At 46.6% G+C, this 26,766-nt stretch overlaps 1 protein-coding gene across 2 annotated transcripts in view; it reads left to right on the forward strand.

Annotated features, from left to right (window-relative positions):
• Positions 1-26,457, forward strand: part of MDGA1 (MAM domain containing glycosylphosphatidylinositol anchor 1) — a gene marked incomplete at both ends in the record, with an annotated part of 124,697 nt that extends 98,240 nt beyond the window's left edge. Inside the window, 7 exons of one of the 2 annotated variants that reach the window (XM_079532607.1) lie at positions 2,728-2,905; positions 3,889-3,912; positions 10,663-10,815; positions 11,803-11,937; positions 24,494-24,624; positions 25,340-25,448; positions 26,366-26,457. In XM_079532607.1, the coding sequence (XP_079388733.1) occupies positions 2,728-2,905; positions 3,889-3,912; positions 10,663-10,815; positions 11,803-11,937; positions 24,494-24,624; positions 25,340-25,448; positions 26,366-26,457 (822 nt within the window). Of the gene's footprint in view, positions 1-2,727; positions 2,910-3,888; positions 3,913-10,621; positions 10,816-11,802; positions 11,938-24,493; positions 24,625-25,339; positions 25,449-26,365 lie in introns of both variants that reach the window. The other variant, XM_079532606.1, reaches the window with a different exon arrangement.
• Positions 26,458-26,766: the final 309 nt, after the last annotated feature.

A 26,766-nucleotide genomic window follows, 5' to 3' on the forward strand; every position in this document is an offset into this window, starting at 1 on the left:
CAGCCGGGAAGGCAAAGGATGCTTGGGGAGAGGGAGGTGGAGCCAGACGTTGGCTCTAATTTCGCTGTCTGCTGGACCTGTACTCATCACTGCAAGCCCACAGCAGCTGTGCACTCACAGGGTGAGCAGCTGGCTGGAGCCAGGCCTTGTTCTCCCTTGCACTGATGTCACACCTGCTAAACTGTGCTGAACTCCAGCGTGTTCTCTCTCTCTCTCAGCCTTCACAGAACTTTCTACCTATGATGCACGAGGAAATGTGTCCAGGGTACTTGTTGTGCCTTGCCCACTGCCTAGTGATACAAGTTCCACCTAGAAGCAGGACAGTTGTGATCCATGGGGACATGGGTGCTGTTATTCTTTTCTGATTTATCTCAGACAAACTGAGATAGCATCCAACTATTTATTTGGTTAAGCCGACATGCCCGTGTGGATATGCTTGACTGGTGCTTCAGGAATTTTGCAGTCTGGACTAGAGGCTGATTTCTTGTCCTGGCTTAAATGATGTGGAAGAATACGTAATTTCATGTTATTCCCAGAGGCTTTAGATACCCAAATTCCACACAGCTCCCAGATGAAGTGGAATTTGCACTGTCTGAACCTCACCTTCAGGCTTCTCTTCGATTCTCCATTTTGTTTTCTCTTGTAAAGGTTATGTCTAGACAAGGGAAATGGCTCCTGACCCCTTCCTGTTTGCTGGCTATCTTCCCATTGCCCAGGCTCTGAGGCAGCCTGTAAGGAGGAGCTGCCACCAGCCCCCTGGTCAAGCTCTACTTCCCAAAAAGCCCCATGCCAGAGGCCATGCCACCCCCAGTCCCCTGCCTATGTCTTGTGCCTCCTCCTCTCCTTCCCAGTAAATGATGGTCTGGTGCTAATGATCCCAGGTGAGATCACTGCAACCAGGATCTGGTTCCACTCTTGGCATAACAGTCGTGCTGCAGGCTGGCAGATGGAAGGGCTGAGCAGCAGGCATGCCAGTTGGACCTGCACCCAGCTTGCATGCATGCATGCAGACAGAGTGTTGTTTACGTGTACGGAACCTGACAGCAGCCCAGTGCCACTGTCATGCTTGATTCCCAGAGGTACTGCCCTGTTTCTGCCCACTGAGGCTGTTCCCTGGAAGGTACAGGGATAGGGGAAGGCACTGGAGCCTTTCTAAGTCTTCTGACCCCTTTTACCTGGGGATGAGGAGGGTGCCAGTTCCTCAAGCAAATTGCAGCCTGATCAGCTTAAGCAGGTACAAAGCTTGTTGTTGGCTGTGAAAACAGCATGCAGCCGCAGCTCTGTGGGGGACTCTGCACAGTACTGTGGCAGGGTCTGGTCCAGCCCTGCCCTTTGCATGGGAGCTCCATGCAACCTGTGGGTAGTTTGGCTCAGTTGAGGAGATGGGTCCTGGCCGTGCTGGAAAAGAATGGGGCTCTGGCACTGGGAGCTGGCTGGGTCCAGTGACAGCCATTCCTTCTCAGCTGGAGCTTAGAGTCATGTATGTTAGGGTAGGTGGGGATCAGAGGGATTGCATGTGCTTGCATTGCTCGGGTGCTCTGCCTGCATCCCTCCCTCGCCCCCTCTTGCTGCTGGCCTCTGCTCCTGCCTTACCCTCACACTGCGCTCTTGCCCCACAATCTCCATACTGATGGATTTGCTGAAAACTTTCCTCCCTGCATCCCTCTTTCAGTCCTGTTATTGCAGAATTTGTGATGATCACTGAGCCCAGCTATCAGGAGAATTTTCTTTGCAATGAAACTTGTCAGCCTAGAGAATGTTATCAAGGGGAGGTTAGTGTCTGGGATAGTGAATGTGAGGCCATAGAAAGCTCTGCTGAAGGCCTTATTGCCAGGACCAGCATCCCCAGTAACATATCAGGACCAAACCTTGCTGCAGGGATCCAGGCACTGCACAGCAATAGAGATTGTATCTTTACTGTATAATCCTTGTTCTTGTCCTTCCCCTGCCAAGCAAGCATGACTGTGGCAGGGAAGTTTTGCTCACACATAATTCATCATTTTTAGTGGTGGTGATTTTGACAACGATATTTTTCCAATCGCTTTCTTGAAGCTTCCCTGATGCCTTAGTGTATGAAACTCTGTTCAGCTGGTATGGTTCAGGTAGTATGGTTTGCATCTTCAGTGGAATTTAGAGAAAGAGGGAGCCTATGGGTGACTGCAGAGGATCACTGACTTACACAAAACACCTTACCCTGGTCTGAAGCGGTAGTAATGGCTAGGCTTGAAGGGCAGATCCCATGGAAAGGTGCTGAGGAAGCATAGCCGGTAGGTAAGTTCCAGCAAGGCACCAAATGAAATGCCACAGGATACAGACAGCAAACGAATTAATTTTGCAGCAGTGATTGTGAACTCAAGGGGGTCTTGGCAAAATGCCATGCTGCAATGAGCACAGGACCTTGGTGCACTGATGCAAGTCAATCAGGTGTATTTCTCCCATCTTGGAGCCACTGGTCTTGACATGGAATTGCTCCAGGTCCATATTTCGAGTCATCCCCCTAATCAGGAGGACCTGAAGGCTTTTTTTCAGTGAAAGCTCAGGCTCCTGATCACTGTTCTGTGCCAGAGAAGGGAATTTTTAGCCAGTTCTACATGATGATGTCACTGACAAAGCAGGCATACTTGCCTATATAGGAAGGGAAAAAGCAAGGTGTTAGATAGTGAATATGATCTCACTGGTTTCTAATTTCAGGATTTTCATGACACTGTGGATTCTCTTTTCATGCAGCTGGCTCAACGAAACATCATCCAAACCTTCATTCCTGTGCAGAAAATGGAGAAGGGCCTGTTGCTGGAGCACATTCTGCCCAACCTGAAGGTGCCTCAGAGCTATGAAGTTCGCTTGACACCTATCACCAGCTTTGGGGCTGGCGATATGGCTGCTCGCATCATCCGGTACATGGAACGTAGGTGTCTCCTCCTCTGTCCTGGCTATGAGAGCAAGTCTGAGCTGCCAGCTATGGGTCAGGCCAATGGATATGGGCATGTGTAGACGTTGTTTCCTGCAAACCTTGGGTGTATCTCTCAGCTGCGTAGAGTTTTGATGGCATGGTACTGTCATATTTGGCCATTTTTTGGCTGCTACCATCAATGCAGAGCATTACACAGAGACCTACTATGGTCAGTCTCAACTCATTTTTTACCCAGCAGCTCCAACACACTCTCCTCTCTGTGGGAGCTCAAAACCCCACTGCTACCTGTGGCTCAGTGACATATTTCAGAGAACAGCCAGTGAATTCTGCGTATTAGCCACATGCCCGTAAAAGCAAGAGGATTTCAAGGAACTTCATTGTTTCCAGAGCTGAATGCACAGTTCATTTCCCAACTAGCCACAATAAACCTGTAGCTCTGCACAACATCCTGAATCTCAGATCATCCAATTGACAGACGTTGACCATGCTTCTTTTTCCAGCATCCAGACAGCTCCCAGCTCATCCATTCTCACAACCTTATGATTCCTTCACTCCCATCAGGAGTCTGGACCCTGTATTTTAGCATAAAGTACAGAGCTCCTTCCACCTGTGTTTGCATGATCTCACAACTTTCTTGACCTGGAAAGTGACACTGATGCCCCTCTTAGATATCAAGCTGTATCTCCCAGTGACTGCTTTCAGAAAGAAACTGCTCAGAAAGCCCAAAGGGATTCCCTGTGCAGTTCCAGGATCACCCATTATTAAGATCTGTTGCTGTTCGGATCAGTGAGTCAGCAGCTTATTCTATCACCAAGGCAAACACTGAGCAGTGCTGTTTTGCAGGGATGCTGCTAAGAGATTTGTACAACTCTGACCTTTCTTGATGTGCTTGTTTTATTTTCAGACTTTGATTATGATTTGTGATTTGGCGGAGCGCTAGCTGTTCTGATGTGTTGTTTTTCTATTTCCTTTTCCAGCAATCAACTATCCCAGCCCAACAGGTAAGCAACAAGACCTTTGTATTTATGTTTTGATTGTAATGCTTGTTAGTCAAGTGCTGCAGGAGATCAGCCAAACTGGAAAACAGCACTAACTTAACAAAGTATTTTCCCCCAAAGAGCTTGTGATTGCATAGACTATTAATAATTTCATTAAGTAATGCCATTTTTTGTACCTTGAGTTATCATCGGGAGATATATGCCAGAGACATGCCTCCCACTTAAACCTGATATCTCTGTGACTGAGTAGGTTGTGACATTGAGCCCACCTTCCCTCTACTATTAGCAATTTGCATTTACTGAGAAGATTATTAAAAGTTCTCCAAAATATCTCTATTTAAGGAATGTATAACCCTCATATTCTTCTTGACACCTCTACAGGCTGGTGTGGAGCGATCTCGAGCTCAGATCTGGTTCTGCTTACAAATTCCATGAGCACAGTTCCTTTCTTCCTCCCCTCTGGTGTCATCGCTATTTGCTTTCTCATTTATCTTCCAGTCATTCCTGCTAATGCATCCTAACATCTAGATGTAGACCCATCTTTTCTGAGCACCCAGAGTTCCTCTTGATTTTGAGATCACAATACACAGCATCCCACAATGATGTTCTTAGTCAAGAACATGATAATGTCCATAAAAGAGGATTTCTAGCATGCTAATCTCCAAGGTATGAAACAAAGTCCCTTTGCTTCAGTTGTTGGATATGAGCCCAGGCAAAGCTCTTGGGCAGAGATGGGCAAACTGCTTGCTGGTGATCCACAGAGAGCAGGCTGGTTCCATGTAGATGTTTCTTTTTTCCTGTTTTCAACTGCTAAGTAAAAATCAAAAAGCTGAAACACCGTTCAGTCTTCTTAGGTAGCACTCTGCATGTGGGCAGGCAAGTGTTACTGCTGCACTGCAGGATACCAGTGGGAAGGAGAAGCCAGGACTGGGCAACAAGCAGGAACTGGAGCACAGGGTTATCTTGTTAAGGCAGCCATCAAGCATTCGTGTGTGCAGATTCACACTCCGAGGATGATTAGGTTTATCACGTCTTATCTGGTAACAGGAGTTTCTCAGTGAGGCAGTGGGATTTTGTATCTATGACTCCTGATTCCTTTTTCTTTCCTCTTCCCCACTGTTTGATCCTCTTTAAACATTCTCCAAAGAGAACTCACTGGTCCATTGGGCTGATTTCCACCAGGAAACAACGAACATATTGCCAGGGACCCACTCCAGGATGCATCTCTCCCTTGCTGGAGGAGGTGAGCATTCTGGCTCACAGGGGAAAGTGATAAAATCTGGGTTTTTGCCACTTGCTTTTACACCACATGTATCTCTGGTAATGACAGGGCAACTTCAGTCTTATTTGTGTCAGTCTCCTCGGAGTCTTTATAAGCTGAGCCTTCAGATTGCTCGCCTGGGATTGCTTTGGCAGCTTCACTGAGACCAGAATGAAATTTGCCTACATCAGAGAACTCAGCCACACCTGTATTTCCATGCAGTAAAACCAGCACTTGAGTTCTCCTTGTTATGATTTATCCAGACTGTGCTGAAAATTGGAACTGCTGAGCCAGCCATCAGGGTCCTGCCTCTGTGTTCACGCCTTGAGATTGACTGCCTTATAACTTCAGCCACCACTCCTGCTTTCAGAGATCTCCCTTCCTTTCAGGCCGGCTGCCATTGCAAACACGAGCCCTTTGCAAACATGAGCCCAAAGCCTCATAGCTCTGTCTCTGGGCCACAACTTGCTTCCAAGCCTCTCAGTTCAGCAGCATGGAAATCCCTACTCCTACCTCTTTTTACCCCCACTTCCCTTGCTACCACCACCTCCAGAAAAAAAGTGTTGTGATTGCAAAGGTATCCTCACGCTAGGCTGCCCAGCCAAATTCTGGGAGCAAACATTGAGAGCTCTCAAGTGAAAGGCAAAGATTGGATGATTAATGCCTCTGGCAGCCTGATCCAAGGGCATGCACAATGGTGATTAATTTACAAACTCTGAGAGTCACTTAATACAATTATTTCTTCATGCATTTTCTCTCCCAGCCTAATAAGATGTTAATGACATTGGGGCAGGCATGCATGTGCTATGGTTACTGAGCCAGGTGCTGAGATTATAAGGCAAAGGGAAACTGAAAGCACAGGGAGTGAACAAAAGATATTGAATATTTCACTTATTTAGAAATTAGCAGTAAAACTGACTCTTAAAAACCAGTTAATCTTATTCTAGAAACCAGAATTTATCTTAAAAGTCTCTCTTTGAGTAGTATAAGGTAAGGTAATATTTTAAATATCTCCTAGGACAGCTGATCATCTTAATGTTATGATTAAACTCCAGGGGAATCTGTTCTGTCCTTCTTACTTTTACTCTGCGATTTCATTTGGATATGACGTTCACTTTCCAACCCAACCCTGCAGTGTTGCTCCCAAAACTTTTCCATCTTATTCGTAGTGTATGGTTTGGTTTCCCTGGTTCTAGCAGATGTAGCCTCGCAACCTCGGTGATAGGAGAATTAAAAAACATATTATTCCTTATGTATCCGCAATCTGGCTGTGATGGAGCTAAAATGTTTTTGGATGGTGGACATGTACGGTGGGTGGTGATCGGCTGCAGGTTGTTGTAGATTAGCCTGTCTCATTGCTCACCATCCAGTGCTTGTGTGTCCTGTCTCTCTTATTGCCTCATAGCACAGAGGGATCTGAACTTGCTGACTCAGCATGAACATGTGGGAACAGGACGTGATCCCAGTGTTTAGAATTGGATTCCTCAAATCTGTGCCCATCCCAGATCTTAAAGCAGGTGACTGCCACTAATTCCTCATGACAGGATGGAAAATGTGATTGGGCCATATTATCCCAGTATCATAGATGGGGATATTAAAGCAGATGGTGCTCCAATATGACCCAACCAGTTAGTGTACTGTAAAGCTTTCTTCCAATACTGGTTAGAAATGTAGAAATGATTTAGAAACTTATGGAAAAATTTGTTACGTGTGTCTTAAATCCCAGAGTACTTTGAGGTCACAATCCAGTTTGCATTTTCTTCATCTTCTAGGTGGGGAAAGTGATCTCTAGTGATAGGCTGTGGGTCACACTGCGGGTCTGTAACAGAGCTGAGGCTCAGATCGTGGTCCCCTGTGCTCTAAGCCAGTTTCAGCTGTCACAGCACAGCTAAATGATGAAGGCAATTTTATTTGAATGCGCTTCCATCTGCTATTCACCTGTAGTCTGCAGCTAGGATCATCTTATTATTTTTTGTATGCATTCATTTGGCAGCTAGAGTTTCAAGGCCAGGGATTGCTTACCCCTGAGGACTTGAAATGAAAACCTCCATTATGTTTCTTGAGGAGGTGAAGCAACAAGAAATGCTAATAGGCATGGCTGAGGGTCTCACCTCTGGGAATGCAGGGAGGTGTCTATAACCAGGAGCAAACATCTCTGCACTTTGAGCTGCTGCCACTGCAAAGCCTGCCAAGGAAATCTGTTTGGTGAAGACGGCACTAACTCCAGCCTTTGAGGAACCAGCTCCCCTGCTACTTCCACCTCGCCTCTAACAATCCAGAGAACAACTTCTGTGTTCAATATTTAAAGCCACTGTTTAATTTTTAATCAGGAAGGTTCCTTTGCTCCACAGTGCTGAGCCAGGATCCCTGGCAGATGGTGCAAGTCTGAAAGAAGGTTTGCTTCACACAGCCGAGGTCAGCAGTCAGATCACTGCTGTAGCCTCTGAGACGCAGTGGGTCACTTAAAGGTTTGCTTTGCAGCTGGATCAGACAGGTTTCTCTCAGTCAGCCTGATGATAGTCACCCAGAGGTGACATGCTGGCTGTTTCCCAACTCTCTGAATATACCTGAGTTATCGTGGGCACCTCCACTTCCAGCTCAGAGGAGCAGCAGAGCTTCTGCCTTCCTGTGGTTTGCTTTAAACCAAGCAACCAGCAGTCAGAACACCAGGGTTCTGCTTCCATCTTTGACACTGCCTGCTGTGACCTTAGATGTGTCTATTTTAGTGCATCTGTTTCACCGTGTGTAATGCAGGAGATGTATAAAGTGGTGATGCTTCATGGAGATATTATAAAGCCTTGTTCATTAGTTGTCCCAAAGTGCCTTGAGATCCCAAGCTAGGCAGAAGCAGCATGCTGTAGATTGCTCTCGCATGGCAAGTGATGTTACATGTAAGCCTGGTTGTGTCGTGCCATGCCCAGGAGCCTCTTCCATTCTGTGCTCTCTGCTAGGAGCAATATCTTCTGGAATTGGCTGCATCTGAATGAGAGGTGAAGACAGAGGCATGGCCCTTTTCTGGCATGCAAAGAGCTGAGAGTCTGCAGCACCTCATGCCTTGTGCTCTAGCAGTAAGAGCAGCCCCTTCCTACCGCCTTAAAGCTCTCTGTTCCTGTTCCCAAGGGTGTGATGGACTTCTCATGCAGCAGTTGTCAGCCACCAGGGCTGGGCCTCACCTGTAAGACAGGAATACTTTCCTCTTGTCTTGCATAGCTCCCTGTTTTTCTCTGTCCCTGCACTGACCTTCTCTCTGGTCTCCACCTGAGCTTGGGCTTTCTCCTCAGCCTCCTTCTTCTTTGGTTTCTGTGCTGCTTTCTTCAGGGATTTGCTCCCTTTCAATCAGTTGCCTGGCAGGCCTTTGTGCTACAGTTTTCAGCTCTGTTTTCTGTCTGATATTCCCAGTTAAGGGAATTTTGTGCTGGGGAAAAATGGTAGCTTTTTCCTCCAAAGGTCCACAAGGACAATAGGATCGGAGATGCAAATCCTTCCCGTCCTGATTGTTCCCTATGATTGCAAAAGGATTTTGTGCTGGGCTGGCAGACCCCCTAGCCGATGTTATTGCCCAGCCTCAGACCCTACAGGTGTCTGCCCTGTCTGCTCCTGCCACCTTCTCCAGCTCCCTGTGCCCAGCACTGCACTGTGTAGCAGTGGCTAATTTGGATTAGGATGCTAATTAGAAATGAGCGGATTGAACGGAAAGCACTTAGCCAGGGTTAATCAGCAGTTAAGTGGCCAGCCCAGTCGAGCTCCCTATGGCTGTGCTCAGCTCACAGAAGCAGTGTTTCCTGCTGAGCTAAAAGAAAAGCCAGCTGCCCTTCTCCACAAACCAAACCCTTGCTTGCAGCATAGTGTCCAGCTATTCTGTGGGTCATGGAGGAGGCTACATTCTTTTTCCTGACTGCTTTGGTGTAAGAACCACATAAGAAGGGAGAAGAGAGCCTCCATGTCCCTGCTGCATGGGGCTGCAGGCTGTTGGTGTCTGTATGGCAGACAGCAGTTTCGTTTCCCAAATGGGAGGAGGTGATGCAGGCTAAAGCTGGAAGATAGGTGCAGCGTCTCAGAGACAAAATGCTGTCCGTTTATCATAGAATCATTAAGGTTGGAGAAGACCCACCCCCACCATGCCCACTAACCACATCCCTCAGTGCCACATCCAGATGGCTTTTTAACATCTCCAGGGGTGGTGACTGCACCACCTCCCTGGGCAGCCTCTACCATTGCCTCACCATTCTTTTGAATAAGAAATTTTTCCTGATATTCAACTGGAACCTCCCATGGCACAATGCAGATGCAGGTAGGTGTTCAGGCTGCTTCTCATCTGTCCATGATAGCCGGAACTGTGTGGGGGGGAAAAACCACAAATAACTGAGTTCAGCGTGCCATGGATGAGTTTCTAACACATTCCATAACCTGAGAAAGAACATGTTTTTCTTTTCTGTGTGTTCTTTCATGAATTTAATTACTTTATTGTTCAGTTTCATAGCATACCCCCCTGGCTGTAATGTAAAGGCAGAAGGTAAAGAGATCTGCTTGCTGTGTCTGCACCACTCGAGAGCTCTGAGATCCTACTCTCATCTCATTCTCCAGCTCTGATTTCATTCCTGGAATCATTTGAAAAAGCAAAGTAATTTTCAGAGCCAATCTTGGATTTGTTTTTTCTTTCTTTTCTGTTCATTCTTTCTCTTCTTTTCCAACTGTATCAGCAGTGAAAGGCTTTGGTTTTGAGGCTCAGAAACTAGTTTTCACCACTAAGGTTCAACAAAAGACCATCTTAATTCTCGTCAAGTTTGATTTGCTCCATTCTCTGCAGGTCCACATTGGGTTGTGTCTATACACAAGATTTTTCACCCATCTCATATTGCCATAGGCTGTGATTGTCTTGTGGTAGTAGCATAAGCAAGCTCTTTTTCACATGTAGCTGATGCTACATGAAAATCTTTTGCCAGTGTAATGCATTTTGTTAGGAGAACCCGCATAAGCTGCAATAGCAGATATACCTCTGAGCTGGTATAAATTGAATATGCTCTAGCTAAATTACACATTTATACCACTGAGCTGACCTCTTCTCCACAGCTGTTTTTTTCATGTGTGCCATAGTTTAATTTAATACGTAGACCAGAGTGAAGTTTACCTGCTGGCATTCTCTCCTCTTTCCTGGGAAGATTATTCTACCATCAGACTGTTCTGGTTTAAAAGTTGTCATGGCCTGCTTGCCTTCATCACTCTGTTACTCTTTTTATCATCCTCTGTATCAGCTCCCTTAGACCTCCCAGCAGAATCTCTTTTAAGTCCTGTTAGCTGTATTTTATTTTGTCAGATAATTGCATCCGTCAGCCTGGATTAACCATTCTTTAATTGTAGCCATCATGAAAATATACCTTTTCAGCCTCCTCCTGAGGCTGGGGGCTGCTCACCTGTGCTGAATACCCTCCTGAAGCAGCAAGGCAGCCCCAGGAGGAGGTCTGAAAAGCGGCACTCCCTGTCCTTCCCTGCAGATAACACCTGTCGCTTTGAGGATGAGAAGATCTGCGGCTTCGTGCAAGACAAGATGGACAACTTTGACTGGACACGGCAGAACGCCCTGACCCAGAACCCCAAGCGTACTGTCAACACTGGGCCACCCACGGACATCAGCGGTACGCCAGAGGGTAGGCACACTTCTGGGTTTCTTCTGGCTCAGTTCTGGGGGGAGATGCAAGCCACAAGGCGTCAGGGTACTGAGGCTGTGGGAGATGGCAGAGCGCTGATCTGCTTTCCGCACACATGCTTCTCCTCCGCACAGGGTGCAGGGAGCAGGCAGTTAATTTGCATGTTACTGATTGGCATTAAACACACAATTAAAACACCCACAACTTTGTCTAAGGGAATAGTGTGAGCATTAGTTCTTGTTACCAGCTAATTGCCTGCTGCCTAATGTCCTTGTCCCATTTGATGCTTGTTTTGAAGTCAAAAAAAGGATAAACAATTAAGAGAACGTCTCTAACACCTGAAAATGTCCCTGCTGGGTTTAACCAGCTGCTTCCTCAAAGAAGATCTCCATGGGGCAATTCTCCTCCATACCAAGCACCAGCAGGAGGGATGAGGCTGGGGGAGTGCCAGTGGGGGCCCCAAGCTGGACTGGAGGAGGCTGCTGTTGTGTATTTCTCATCCTATCTGATGAGATAGGACCCACACCAGATTTAGCTGGATATTGCTTTCCCCTTTCTCTAATGAGGAAAATAAATTCATATGCAAGCCCAACTCTGAACACAAAAAATTAAAAAAAAAAAAAAAAAAAAAAAAGGGAAATACCCGAAGGCCAGCTAAGGAAGTGGCTTTTCTCATTATTGTTGAGTACACCAGCCAGACCTAGCACCAAAAACAATGTCAAAAAATAGTTAACCTGATCCTCCTTGGGTTGGTAGCAACTACTTTGGCATTGCTCTCTTTAGATCAAAACAACGCTGCTTAGGCCAGATACACTGAATCCTTTCTGCAATCCTCTTTCTGCACATGTTTCTGGATGGGATCCAATGGGATGAGAAGAGCAAGGCCATGTCTCATGTATCAGGAGGAGTCTCTCAGCCCCAGGCATCCCATTACTTGCAGGGCGGAAGATGCAATGGCTTTCCCTACCTTTTTCTCTCCTTGTGTAGGTTATTACATGTTCATCGAGGCCTCTCGGCCCCGGGTGACAGGAGACAAAGCCCGGCTGATCAGCCCACTATACAACATCACGGCCAAGTACTACTGTGTCTCCTTCTACTACCACATGTACGGCAAGCACATCGGTGAGTACTGTCTGGGGATGGGTACCCCTGGCCTAGTGCATGGTGTAAGGGGAAGACCTCCCCATCAGCTCCACCAGCTATGACTGCAGCCAGCAATCTGAGTGGCTGAGAGTCTCACTCAGTACTCAGAGCACCAGGATGGTCCTCAGAGAGCTGTTCTTTGCCTGCACCCAGCATGTTGTGAGGCTGTCCTTGGAATGGTATCTTGAAGCCAGCCATCACTCCTTGCCATGTTTCCTCTAGAACATGGCTCCTTACCCTCCACAAGAAAAAACACCACAGCTATGTTCATGTGTTTCTCCTTGTTGTGACCACAGCCACCTTGCTCTAGGTGGTGTGACATCAGAGAGGAGATGGAGGTACTCTGTGGGACTCCGTGGTGGGTGCAGTTACTTTGGAGTGTTCCAGATGTGTGTGCCAGGGCAGAATTGTGAGAAGGGGCTCTCAGCTCTGCCTGACTCCCTCCTCTCCAGCCATACTCATACTGGTACAGTGAGTGCCACAGCAGTGCCCAGCGCACTAATGAGTTTCCATATCTAGTCAAGGAGCAATTGCTAATTCGTCACCTCTTGATTATAATTTCATTAATTTGAATAATAGATGCACTCTTTCCACAGCACGCTAGGTTATTAATCACCTGCTGGACTGGAGCCTGACTGAAAAAGCAGGCCCAGGCAGGAATGTGTCCACTCTTCAATAAACGAGGTTAATTAACAGCTCTCTGCTTCAGCACCATTGATGTCATTGGAAGGAAACATGCTCCTGAGTCCAGCCACCACATCTCTGTGCAATGTGGCACAGCAGAGAGGTTAAGCTGCAAAATCTGAGACCTTTTCTCAGTGGGGGCTAGGCTGAAAACCTGATCCCATGGATGCCGGTTGAAGTAGTTGGGCAGTGGTTCACAGAGCAGGTCTCCTTCTCTGTCTTTGCTGTGCGGACTCAGGTTTGCTTTCTGCACTAAGTCCAGCTAGGTCAGAGGTGTTTCCACACACCTGTATCTCTCCTGCAGATGATCTGCTCCATGCTGTCTTCACACTGGCATTGGCAGAAAACTATTGGCACGGTTGACACCAAGTTTTCCCAGGTTTGCTGGGCTTTCTTAGCTGACAGAGTCCAGCTGTTAATGCTGGATGGCAAATTCCCTTCTTCTCAGCCATTTTCCATTGTGGTCAGTTGGCTTTCTTGACTAATGCCCACATGTCTTCTCCTGGCATTTTTGAAAGGGATTAGATCTTTTGTGACTGCAATCAAGGGTGACAAAGACCAGCAGGGAAACATGGGAGACTGCCAGGGAAAGAAGATGTGAAGGGAGGAGCACAAAGCAACCTCCTCTTTCTTTGTCTCCTTTAAGAATGCAGCTGTGCCCTATTTCCAAGTTCATTTCACTGGGAAAGTAAAAGCCCCTTAGCTTTTGCTCTGTATTGGAAGACAGCTGTTTGACGGCATTCCTGTGGTTTCTCAAGAGGTGGTGTGGACTGGATGTGCTGGGGAATCAATTCATTACAGATTTTTGGCTTTTAGTATTTTAACTCTTTATTCATTTGCTTCACCGACGACTTACCCTGAGCCAAAGATATTGTTAAGCCAAAGACCTAGGAAAGCCACTGAGTATCGTTTTATATTCATCAGCATCAGGTGCCTTTTGTAATTGATCATTCCCTTATATTCAATGCCATTGTTCCTGCCTGGTCCCCATTTCCCCCTTGTTGCATAAAGGGGCTGTTAAATTTTTGTGAGGTAAATAGGCTGTTTAACACCATGAGATGATTTTCCAGAATGGCTAAGGCTGAGCGGGAGTGAATGAATTATTTAAAAATTAGACTGAATATATATATAGAGAAAAAGAAATGAGAAGTTCTTTTCTCTTGGGTTTTGAAGATGCGGATTGGTCTGGGAAACCCACAATATATCCATCTGCAATTTGAAATTCAGTCCCTCATATCTGCTCTCTGCTCTGTAGCTTCCTTCAGGGCCAGTCATGATATTCTGTAATTTTTTGGATTCTTTTTGATATTTTGGGGCAGTCTTGATGTCCATGCTGGCTGAAGGCCCCTGAGAGTCTGGAAGTGGCAGGCTGCCTGATGGCAAAGCAAGCTTCTTTAGCTTGTGGCCACGTTTCTTTTTAGTCCCCACTTGAACAAGAGGGGAGTTGGCCCTCAAATAGAGGGTTTCTTGCTAGGACTCCTCCTGCCAAGTGAAGAGACAGACCCTGGTCTCCTACCTGTATCACACCTGTGACAATATGGAGGTAAAGATGAGTGTTTACCAGCCTGGGCCATGACCATGTCACTTCCCATATTGCCACTTGTCCCCAGTACATATGGACACAGCTCTTACCCCTGGCTCACCTAGTGTCAGCCTGGTCCTACCAAGCCAGATGCCAGCACTACTGAGTCAGCCATAGCATATCAGATGTCTCCCGTTGGCAAGCAGTGCCAGTAAGAGGATATCTCTTAGCTTCTCCTAGAAGCTCCAGCTCCATCGTGGAGCCAACAGAAGCTCTGTCATTATGAAAGGAAGCCATATAAAACCCCGACATTTATTTATTTTTTTAATAACCCTTTTATTACCTTTTCCCGTCTCTACAGAACTTGAAAGCTGGTTTACTCTTACAATTTGACTATAAAATATCCATAGCCATCCAGGCAAATCTTCCCTGGGAGAGTTCCCAGACACTACTCGTTTATAATAGATATGACGAAAGAGAGAAACTGAATACAAATGGAGCATTTGTAGCCATGGTATAAAATATTCAGCAACTAGCAGAGCAGGATGATGTTGAATCTCTCTCAGCTGATGAGAGAGCAGGGTGAAGGGGAGCTCCCTGGAGGCAATTCCCATTCTTCTGGAGTTATTTGGTCATCAGTTTTTCTTCTTTTACCCCCCTCTGGAGCAAGTGTTTATATTGCCTACAATCCTCCCAACCCAAACAAAAAAAATCAGGAGGAGGAGTAGGAAAGAAATACAGTTTCTAGCAGACATTCAAGAACTAGTGTCTTGTCTGTGGCAGACACAAATACATCAAAGCAGGAATTGCTCACTATATGTCCTCATTCAGAAGAGGAGCTAGCCACAGCACATGACTACCTGTCCTGCAGGTAGCTGCCTCGTGTTGGAGATAGAACTTTTGCTTAATGTACAAATGCACAGTTCATTTAATCCATGCCATTGTGACCAGTGCAATAATTCTTCACAACAGTTTACGTCACTGGATTGATTGGGGGAAGGCTGATTTTCCTAATGAGTGTGATTCACTTCCCTCTAGGCTTTTGAAAACAAGTTGCCGTTAGAGCTAAGTTTGTAAAGAAAAAATGCATTCCGTTTATATGTGTGTATACATACATATATATATATATATATATATATATGTATCCTTTCTTTTTTCATTTGTTCAGATGGGCTCTTGGCTTTATGCATTCATCCATCAATTGATGCGTATTTAACTAATGTTCTGTGCAGATGTCAAGCAGCTTGCTGTGGCCCTTGTATGGGGCCTTGGATAAACTGTTGTCTCTTCTAATAGTATCTGCTCGGTTCTCCTGGAAGTTAGTCAAATACCATGATCATGAGCAAGGATTTTAAATACCTGGCAAGATAACTATAGATTTGTAAAGTGTCATTCAAACTCTGTAAGTTCAATAGAGTGGCTCTGAACCAAAGGCTATAGAATGACTTCAATAGAAGTCATTGCTCTTCTGAAGACTCCAGTGAGCTTTGGATTCTAGCCAGATGGGACCAATACATTATCTAACCAAAGTTTCTGAATAACAAGAGGCAGAGAACTCCCTTCAGTTACTCTTCCTGAAACCCAGTAAATTATAGGTTTGATTGGATGTTGATTCACAAACAGCACCACAGCATGCTTGGCACAGACTGCAGTTGTGGGACTCAATTGTCTTAACGCAAAGAGCTTGGTTGAAGACTGCTATAAAAGCTGAAGAAGACATGGAGAGGAAGAAAAAGGATTCACATATGGGTTGGCTATATGTCCTTTCTGTTCTATGAATAATATGTCTTCATGTCGATGCAGGCATTCTGTTATTATCTTCAGTCCTGGAACACTGATCCTTACCTTTTCTTGCTCCTATATAATGGTGTGCCACTCAATCAAGTTCCTACTGCAGATAGATAGCTAGTGACATGTTGCCTTCTTCAAAAATCCTCTTCTGCTGTTTTACAAATCATGATCTGACCATGTTACTGCTGCAGAATTTGTTGGAAAGGACGGCAAGCACAGATTGCTGACACAGATGCCCTGAATGCCCATAGACAATTTTTACTTCTGCTCACCTAATTTGAGTCACTGTTATTTGTCCTGTGGGAAGCTACAACTACTACAACCCCCTTCCTGCTCAGCTCTGAGCAAAGGATTCAGACCGGGCTTATGGCGCAGCCTTTTGAAGTTGAATGTCAGTCAGGATGTACTGCAACCTGATCATTTCCTGGGATACTGGGTGCTGCATCAGTTATTCAGTCCCTGAAATCACTAGACACAAAACAGTTAAGAAGAAATGCTTAAGCTCTAAGTGCCTCTTTGGATTTTTCTTTAGCGCTCATGGGTCACTCTTCTGTTCTCTTCATGGAGCAGTTTCATAATTGTGCAAGTGGAGATTAAAATTGGTGTACCTCCAGAGACCTCCCCCCCAGGTGCTCTGACAGGATAGTTGTGGGGCAGGGGACACACCTATCTTGCACTACTTGTGCAAACATTCCAGCCTCTGTTTGAATTTCAGCAAGACGTGATTTTGCAACACGTATTGAAATGCTTCCCAGAAAACTCAAAAACTCCCAGTGTCAGTCATTACCATTGCTTCTAGGAGTGACTACCTCTCCCAAAGAGAGGCATCCCAGCACCTGAACCACTGGAGTTTGCACATCCTGGCTGGGAGTCTTACTGTCTCAGCCAGTCCCCTGGAAATTTCTCAGAATAAGCGTAATGAAATAGGAAATGGTATAGAAGTCTCTAGTAACAATCCATCCCATCTCAAAGCTGGGAACACAGCAAGCTCTAACAGCTTCCCTACTGTGCATGAAGAGGCCATCATCCTCCCCAGTTCCCAGGTCTGAAACATTCAGGTTGGATATTAGGAAAAGCTTGCTATCCAAAAGAGTGGTGAGGCAGTGGCACAGCTGCCCAGGGAGGTGGTGCAGTTGCTGTCCCTTGGGGTGTTCAAGAGCTGGGTGGATGTGGCAATGAGGGACATGGTCAGTGGCCATGGTGGGGATGGGTTGGCAGTTGGACCAGATGATTTTAGAGGTCTTTTCCAATCTTAATTCACCTCTTTTTGGGTCAGGCGGAGGATGAGGTCAGAGACCAGATTTTGAGCAGTGTCTTCAGTTTAACAGGAAGAATGCATGATCTTAGCTGCTCATTCCTGCTGTCTTGCCTGCATCGGCATTGCACTAAAACAGCCCATCTGCTCCAAGCCCTGCAGCTGTGCAGCTGCCCTATGCTTGGCTCCTGGGGCTGGGTGAAGATGGGGAAATAGGCTGTTAATAGGGATAGAGACAGCGTAAGTACATCTGCTTCTGCAGGGTTTTTGTCAGCCTCCTCCTGACACCACTTGTATCCAGGGGGCTCTGCAAGTCTGCTTCCCCTCTGACTGAGGTCTTTCCAAAGACTGCCCTCAGAAGAGATGCAGGCAGGCTCACCCTGCCTGCCTGTTGTGCTCTTCTAAACCTGGCAGTATGTGTGAAGCAGACCTCTGTTTCCACTTGTCTGAGAGCAGAGCACAGTGCGTGCTCTCAGTCTGAGAACTGAGAGCAAAAACTGCTCAAAGGACCCAGCTGTCTCTGGTGGCAAAGATGAAAGGGTCAGCTATCAAAGCTGGGAGAAGATAGAATGTTTGCCTTGAGGCATCCGGGCATGTCACAAAACAGAGGGTAAATGAGGAGCACACAGACCTCATGGTAACTGTGCTTCACTCTGCTCCTTGAATCTGCAAAACTGGTGGGAACAGTTACTTCCACATTATCTCCTTGCTCTGCTCCTTGCATTGCCATTCTCCACTGTGTCCAGCTCAGTGTTGAACTGAGACACTGTCTCAGTTCACTGACAGGTAGGCACTGTCCTGTGCTCCTCTGCCTATGGAGGGCAGGAGTTCTCCAGGAGAACCCAGTGGCAGAGTGTCTGGACTGAAGGCAACGGGGGTCTTGGTGCAGTGGCAACCTTGGCAGAGGGAGGACACTCTGAGCCTGATGCTGTAGCCAAACTTTCCTGTGGGGAAGGATATAGCCTGTTCACATTGTCCCCTGCAAAACGTTTAAGTACTGGAAGGAGGTGTGATTAAGCAAGCTGGCATAATGAATCAGATGTGGAGTCGGCGAAAAGCCTGAGGACTCCTGCTTCTTGTCTTTTTAAATGCCAGACTGTTCTCTCCCTCTGCTCTGTTCTGGCTGCATGTCTGACGGGCCTTTGTTCTTCTGAGATGGCATTAATTTAACATTATGGAATGTGGGTGGGTTTTTTTGTTTGTTTTGGTTTTGAATTTCTTAAACTATATCCTGTTGTCCATAGGCGGGAAAGCCTGTCACTGGTCAGAGAGAACTTCTGAGGGAATTTTCCCTGAAAAGAGGAGGCAGGATTTTACTTTGTACACGCAGCATCAAAAATGGATGTCTTGTATCGTTCATCTCTGTATGCCAACACTTTCTCTAATTAGACCACAGATCAAATGAGCAAAGGAGCTCAAGCATAGCTCCACTGCAAGTCTGCTCCTACCATATCACCATCTGCTCTCCATGTACACAGACAGGTGGGGATGTCCTAGAGAGAAGGAGCTGTAGCTGTAGTCTGCCCGCTTACCTCCCGTTAGCACTTCCATTCCTCATCACTTAAGTAAGGCATGATGGTGCCACTGTATTTACCCCACTGCCCACATGACCCAGGTCTCCCCCCAGCAAGTCACCTCAGGTTGCCAGCCATCTGTCCACCTTGCCTCTTCACAGTTTTCTCCATGCTGGCCCATTCCTTCCATCCCAACACTCATATACATGCCAGGCAGGTCACATAGTGATGGATCATAGATTGGTCTGTGCAATTGGCTTTGTTGTGTCAGAGGATATTGCTTCAAACCCATCCTCACCTGATGGTATTTTGAAAAGTCAGGGGTGAAAATGCATTTTTTTTCTAATTTTTTTAATCCCCAGTAAAATCCAAGATAATTCCATGCAGCAAGATTTAAATGATTTTCACAGGTCTGCTACAGGGGAAACATTGCCAAGCAAAACTTACCACATTGCTGTTTATTCTCAGAAAGCCCCAGCCGCAGTAGGGAACTAGAGACTTTGATTCCCCCGATCCCTTTCATCAGTCTCTGCAGCATAGCACTGCTGAAAGAGAATCCCATAGCAATTAGCAGGCCTGTGACATGCTTAATGTCTCTCTGAAGCCAAAGGGAATGCCTTACAAGTAGAGCTGGGATAGCTGTGCTTTCCAAACTCTGACCAAGACTCTGTTTCCTTGGTATTAATGAGCTCTCTGAATTCTCCCGCTTTGATTTTGCTGAAGCAGTGGAAGGGGTCTGGGTAGTGAACCTGTGAGTAGTCACGGAGGGACCTGCACACCAAGCTGGGATCTGTTAAAGACACATTGAGGCAAAGTTTCTGCACAGCCAGTAAAGCAGCCAAAGGGCTTTAATTGCCTTATTCCACATATATTAATGTATGAAGCATCATTAGGTACTGTGGAAGAATAAATATATCCTATCATGGCACAAAGACAAGACATTCTTGAAAATTATGACTCAGTAACAAGCAGATATTATTTCTCCGTCTCAATCAGTGCCACAATTGTTTTTCTGCTCTTTGCTTCCCAGCTCTCAGAGCAGTAACTTTTCCCCACAGCACTGTAACTGAGAACACCAGCCTGATACTGACTGCTCTTCATTAGCATCCATTTAAATGAGAGAGGGAGAAGGAGAGATGGGTATTTGTTCCGGGGATTATGAGCAGTAATAGATTCTTTCTGGGGACTTTCATTCATTTCTGGGATTTGCCTGCACTAAGCTTTGGGCTTGTAGTTTGTGATCAGTGGTGTTACACTAAACCACACTTAAGGAAGTGCTCAAAATCCCTGTAAGAAAGATAAGAGCTCTTTTCTCCTTGGCCTGGCTTTAGCCCTGACATTAGGTCTGCAAATGACTCTGTCAGGCTATATAACATCTGAGTTGTCTCTGCCTTGGGCACTTCCTGCCACAAATCAGCTTCTTCTCATCTCGATTTATCTTGCTTACAGCTGTGATGCTCTGAGGACTCTCTGCTCTGGATTCCCCTCTCTGGCTGGCCTCAGCTGGGTGCCAAACCCAAACCGTTGCACCAGCCAGACCTCCATAGGTAGCTGATCCCCTGGGATACCCCCATCCCACAGCAGGAACACTGCAGGAAGGCAGCGGGGAGCCATGGTGGGATCACCCTGAGCCTGCAGCCACCCCAACTCCTAGCTGTGAATCCTGGCAGCCTTTCCAATGCAGCCCACAGAGCTCTGCCGTGCCTGGCACAGCACTCTGTCTCCTGGTGCTCGGCTTTGTCCTCCCTTCGCTTTCTGGCTGTTCTCTTCCTGGCTTCCACCCAGAATGAGCTGTGTGCCCACCCCTGCACACAGTAGCTTGTACCTATTCCGCTTTCCCCCTCCCAGCTGCCCTGCAGAGAGCCCTTGAAGGGTGCTCTGCCATCCCACATGGACTGTGCCCATGGTGTTACCCTTGCAGACCCTGCTTCCCTCCCAGTGCCGCCTGTGCTGGTTCCTCTGGATCCACACTGCTTTTCAGCATGACAGTGAAATCTCCATCCCACGGAAAATGAGAGGAGACCTTTTCTTCTCGTGAGAAGGTAACATTTAAAGGCATCCCTTGGGCTACTCTATCTGGCAGCCCAGCTGGTGCTCTTTTGTGTGAGTGCCACACTTGAAATGCCAGCTTTGGTCTTAAAGGCAGTCAGCAGAAGGCAGGGCTCGCTCCCACTGTAATTGATTCCTCACTGGCCTTTATTCTCTCTTTTGTTTGGGAAGAAGGAATAATACAGATTGCAAGAGAAATGTGAATATTGTCTTGTTTGGGGAGAGGTAACAATAGGATTGTCAGTGTCCTGGAATTTTTCTTGTGTTTGTCTGTCTCTGGTCAGCTGGAGAGATTCAGCAGCAGATACGTGGCCTGCCTTTGTGTGTGCCTCGCCACCAGGTGCCATTAGGAAATGCCAGACACATCTGATGGAGGAGATGGGGAAAGAGCATTGACTAAACAAATAGGTAACAAAACTGCCAGCTGGCTTCAGACTCTGACACCAGAAAATGGGCGTGATAGTAGTACAAAACCAGATGGAGCTGAAGCTTCATCCATATTTAGTTTGAAGAGCTGACATCTTTGCCATGCCTCCCAGAAGCACGTTCTCAATGATGATGTTCCTAGAGAAAGAGGGTTTTGTGGTCCTTCCCCAGCCTTAGAGAGGCTTTGTAACTTAAGTGGGATTGCATGCAGGTTGTGAGGAGCAGATCTGACCCTCCTTTGCAACTCTGATTTGTAAGGCAGTCGTGGACACGTTGCTTGGCTGTTTTGACCCTCAGTTTTCCAGGTGTAGACAGGTATGGTGATACATGGCATGTTGTGGGCAGACAAGGAAGCTTCCTTTCCAATTTCAAACTGCTTGAAAAACACCTGCTTGTGTTCAGTATTGTTCTGCTGGAGAATTTGGGGGCCAAAAGGTTGAATGCTTCAAGGACAGCAGGCTGTCAGCGAGGACACGCTTAGGCTCAGTTTGGGTTCAGGCCAGGTATTCACAGCCAGTGCTTTGGGGGCACTAACTTGCATTCCGGATGCTTTTATGAGTACCTTTCTATCTCACCATCTCTCTTATCCTGCGGCACAGCAGAGTTCATTTGCTGCTTGATTTGTCTCAATGCTGGCTGCTCAGCCAGGCTCTGGTGTAGTACATCCTAGCTGCCATCCCTGAGTGAGGCTGGAATGGACAGCAGTTGACTTTAATCCTTGCTTGCTGGCAGCTCCATATCAGTACTTAATTTAGTCTCAGTCCCTCAACTCACCAGCTCTGACCGCTGTAATTAGCTGCTCTGAACACGCTTATGTTGACATTGATCTATGGGGTTATGTAGATCCTGTGTGGGCAATCAGTTTGGCTAAGGGCTCCAGTGAGGACTAGGTATCCTTCCTAGTGAGGCTTCCCTCCTAAGTTGCTTCTGAGGTTAGGGAGGGCACCAAGAAGCCAGAGGCTCAAAACTGGTTTTGCCAGAGGCTCCCATGCTGACCCGTGTTGCCAGGAGGGAGATCCCACTTGCTTACTTCTGCCTGAGGTTGTGCAGTGGCAGCTGATCAAAAGAGGAACAAAGTCACCTTACTCCTCATTCGAAGTGGGAAACTCAGAACCACTGGGGAAGTAGTTTGATATATTCGATATCCTAATATTTCCAGACAGAAAAATGTTTTCCCATCCTTCTCTTATTCATTTTTGAGTGTCAAGAATTTGAAGGGAGGTATTAGCTCTGCAGGCTGGCCAGAATGCATCCCAGGTGGTGGGATGTCTCCCTCCCTTCCTGCTGTCTTGCCCTCTCCCTGTTAGGTCAGGTGTTCATCTATTTATCTCAGCCAGCCTTAATGCTAGTGCTTCTGAATATTTCCAGTCAATAACCATGCCTGTCTTTTCTCAGTTCACTAAATTATACACATACTTCATTCTTTTAACCTTTTCTTGTAAGTCAGCCACTCAGAATCTAAACATTTCATCATCTTTATTATGCATCTCTGAACTCCTTGTGATGTATCTTGCTCTCTGTCAGCAAGGCACTCAGCAGGAGTACTTCCAGGTCCCTGTCCTTCATACAGTACCCCTAGGGCTGACATGCCAAGAAGGATTTCAGGATACTGTATAGGAAGGAGGTATCTAAGAAAGTCTCTCTTCCTATCGCTTTCCCTGAGCTCTCATTGCTCCCAGAAAGCCATACCCAGGCAAGAAGGCAGCATCCCAAGTGCAGATAGACTATGGACATTTAAGTAAGGGTTGTTACTGCCTCTCTGCTCTCAGGGGTAATATGTCTGCGTATCAGAGACACTGATGAGCAAGAGAGTGACTAGAGTCCTGATTGATTTTTTGGTTCATCAGCTGAATTGAAAAAAAGAAATTGTTTCAGTTCAGCCCTGAATGAATGTTTAAAAATGTGTTTTTATTGAAACAAAAAAGGGAAAAAAAAAAAGTCAATTGGGGAGGATTACTAAAAAGATACAGTAGGTTGACAGTTTTATTTGTGGGTAGAGGTGGGATGTGACACTTTTCAAAGTGAAAACTGGAAATGTTTTCATATTTGTTGGCTTTGTTTTTGTTTTAGTGGCGGACAGAATCTTTTGGGAATTGTTTGATGGAAAGGGCTTAAAGCCAGTGCTGATTCAGAGTGTTTGTGTCCCTCTGAAAATGTGGGAGCAGCCATGAGAGGCAATGCTACGGAACATCAGAAAAGCACATTTATGTGCTTCAGGGCAAGTAAGTAACCAGGACAAGTGGCTGCTGAGGACACAGGTGATATTTCTAAGGGCCAGGATCAGGAAAAACTGTAGACGAAATATGCCAGGTGACAGCAGTGGAAGAGGAGAGGGGAATGTGTGTCCTAGGACTCTCAGTTCAAGTGGGATATGGACCAACTGGTGTGGATCCAACACACAGTCATCAGGATAGAACAGGAGCAGAAATGTTAGGGAAGAGAGGTTGAGGAAGCTGGGCTTGCTCCATCAGGCAAAGAGGAGGCTGCTATCAGCCCTTACCACTAACTGTTTGAAAGGCAATTACAAAGGTCACAAACCCAAACTCTTTTCATAGAATCATAGAATGGCCTGGTTTGAAAAGGACCACAATGATCATCTAGTTTCAATCCCCCTACCATTGACAGGGTCACCAACCACCAGACCAGGCTGCCCAGAGGCATATCCAGCCTGGCCTTGAATGCCTCCAGGGATGGGGCATCCACAGCCTCCTTGGGCAACCTGTTCCAGTGTGTCACGCCCCTCTGTGTGAAAATCTTCCTCCTAATATCTAACCTAAATCTCCCTTGTCTCAGTTTAAAACCATCCTTTGTCCTTTGTCCTTTCACCATCAACCCATGTAAACAGTCATTCCCCCTCCTGTTTATACGCTCCCTTCAAGTACTGGAAGGATCCGTAGTATTACACAATATAACAGGGAACAGCAGCCTCCAATGGCATCACTGAAGGTCTGTGCTGGACTTGGCCAGACAAAGCCATGCTGTCTTGCTCTAGAACTGCAAACAGCTTCAGGCAAGAGGTTGGACAGGACACCTGTTTAGGTTCCTTGCAACTAGCCTATCTGCCACCCACTTCTTGTGCAAGGCCATACCAGCCATGTTACAAACTGCTGCTGCTTCTTAATTTCCACTGTCTTCATCTTGGTGCATATCCTTCTTTGAAGAGCCCAGGTAGATGAAATACTGCCAGTGCGACATGTTTGTCAACTCAGGAGAAGGAACTGTGCCAAGGGTCAGCCCAGCAGATTGGGTTTCCTGCATGCCCCATGTCACCAGCACCCAATTTCTCTCCTACAGGCTCCTTGAATCTGCTGGTTCGCGTGCGGAACAAGCGGGCCATCGACACCCAGGTGTGGTCACTGAGTGGGAACAGGGGGAACATGTGGCAGCAAGCACATGTGCCCATCAACCCGCCTGGGCCCTTCCAGGTAAGTCAGGGCCACAGCCGAGGAGCTGCATACCAACCACCCCATCCATGTGCTGTGGGAGCTCTGCACCCCCATGGTCACTGAGGCAAGGCAAGAGCTTAGTGCAAGCACAGAGGTCACAAGTGACTTTGATTGCTGGATGCTTCTCAGAGCACGTTCTACAAGAGCCCCCCCCCACTACCCTTCTGGTTTAGGACTGTAGGGTGGCTTGCAAATGTGAACTAGGCATGATGTATCTGCTTGATGGGCTATTTATGAATACCAGGAAGGTGTGTGGCTTTGTTATCAGATGTTTTACTGCAGGTGCTTTTGCCCAACAGGCTGCTTGGCTGCTGTAGGGTTGTTTGTGAGATCTGGGGCTATGCAGGCTGGTACAATATGATACTGTGGCAAAATGCCCAGCATGCTTTTGGGTACTATAAAATAATAAATAAGGATTTAGTTACTCTTGCGAGTGCTGTTCAATGTTGGTTTTGCTAGTGCAAAGTACTTAATAAAGCAGAACTCTACATGCTCATTTATTACACTGCAGACAGTACACAGAGGTTGATTCTCTACTCTGTGGGGCTCAGCACTCCAAATCCTATGTGTGCTGGAAAAACAGGGAGAAGTCATTCACAGGGGAACCTGGTAAGAGCTGGTTTGCTCCTTGCATGGGAAGAAAGCAGGTCCTCCACAGCTTCACTCTGGGCTCTGCCCCATGCTCTGATTGCAGATCATCTTCGAAGGCGTCCGGGGCACGAGCTATGAGGGAGACATTGCCATTGATGATGTCACTCTGAAAAAGGGGGACTGTCCAAGGAAGCCAATTGGACCAAATAAGGGTAAGAATGTGAATGCCCCAGAGGAAAATGAGCCAGCGGGAGTGCACATATGAATGGTGTGCTAGGGACGTTCCCCTAATTGCTGTGCACAGTGATGTATTTATGGGGCTCGACAAAACGGGCTCCATCACTAGAAGTTAGGAGAGGGCCTGTCAGACTTTTAACTTGTTCTTTATAGTCATGAGTCAGCAAAAGCTCAGAGGAACAACTGGATACTGTAGGGGCTCTGCTGCCAAACACCAGTATGCTGAAGACCATGTCAATGAGCTGGTGTGGGGGCGTCATCTCCAGGTAGCTGAAAGCATTCCAGAAAATGAGAACTCACTGAGGTTGAAGCCATAGCAAGGTGCACGAACAGTATGCAAGTATTAAGTCTTCAAGTAGGAACCATTGGTGTGCCTTGTGCCTTAGTCCTGCTGTATCCTGCCTGTGTCCTCGATAACCTGTCCAGGTGAGCAGGAGAAAAAAAATGGTTGAGAAAGAGTTCCTGTCAACAATTTTCATAATTCCAGTGGTGAAGGGGAAAACAAAACATCTAAATAGTCAAAATACCCTAATTTTTTTCAAATTTCCAATGTAGTTAAAGGTCCTCAGATGGCCAAACTTTAACCAAACCACAAAGAGAACTTTTTCCATGGCTGAAGGAAGGATTTTTCCATTATCTGAGGAAGAAAGGAAGGTTGAATTGCAAAAGCAACCAAGATTCAGCATTTTGGGCCTGTAAATGAAATAATCTGGGGAAAGCCTTGAAAATGTCCAGGGAGGAGTAGAAAGACCTTTCATTATATCTGGGATGTGCTTCATGGTTTGGGTGTGAGGAGAGACAGTGACGCTGCTGTGCACTTACTTGTTTGATGAGATCTGCATCTTTCCCATCACTAATTCTCTCTCTCTCTCTCTCTCTCCTTGGCTGGCAGCGGTTGCTCTTCCAGGAAGTGGGGTTCCAGCCCAGCATGGCCCTTGTCTTTGTGGCCCATTGACTTTCTTCCTTTACGTGCTGCTCAGATGATGGCAAGTGAGCGCTCCTGTCTTCGGACCGAGACATTCCTGCTCCTTTCCTACTCAGCCACCTCTGCTCCTCTTCTTCCCCTCCTCACTGGCACACCAAAGTGTCCATATGTTACCAAAGACTGACAGGCATGACCACGCAAAGGGATCTGGTTCAGAACTGGAGCACTCCTTGAGAAAGTCATAATGTCTAAGACAAAATTAAAAAATAAAGACAATGTTTTTTAAAAAGCACGTGCACAAGAGAGTGAGAGAGAGAGGAAGGAAGGAAAGAAACAGAAGCGCAGGAAAGAAGGAATTAAAGAAACAA

This window comes from Tetrao urogallus (assembly GCF_951394365.1).
Source record: "Tetrao urogallus genome assembly, chromosome: 2".
Taxonomy (NCBI): Eukaryota; Metazoa; Chordata; class Aves; order Galliformes; family Phasianidae; genus Tetrao; species Tetrao urogallus.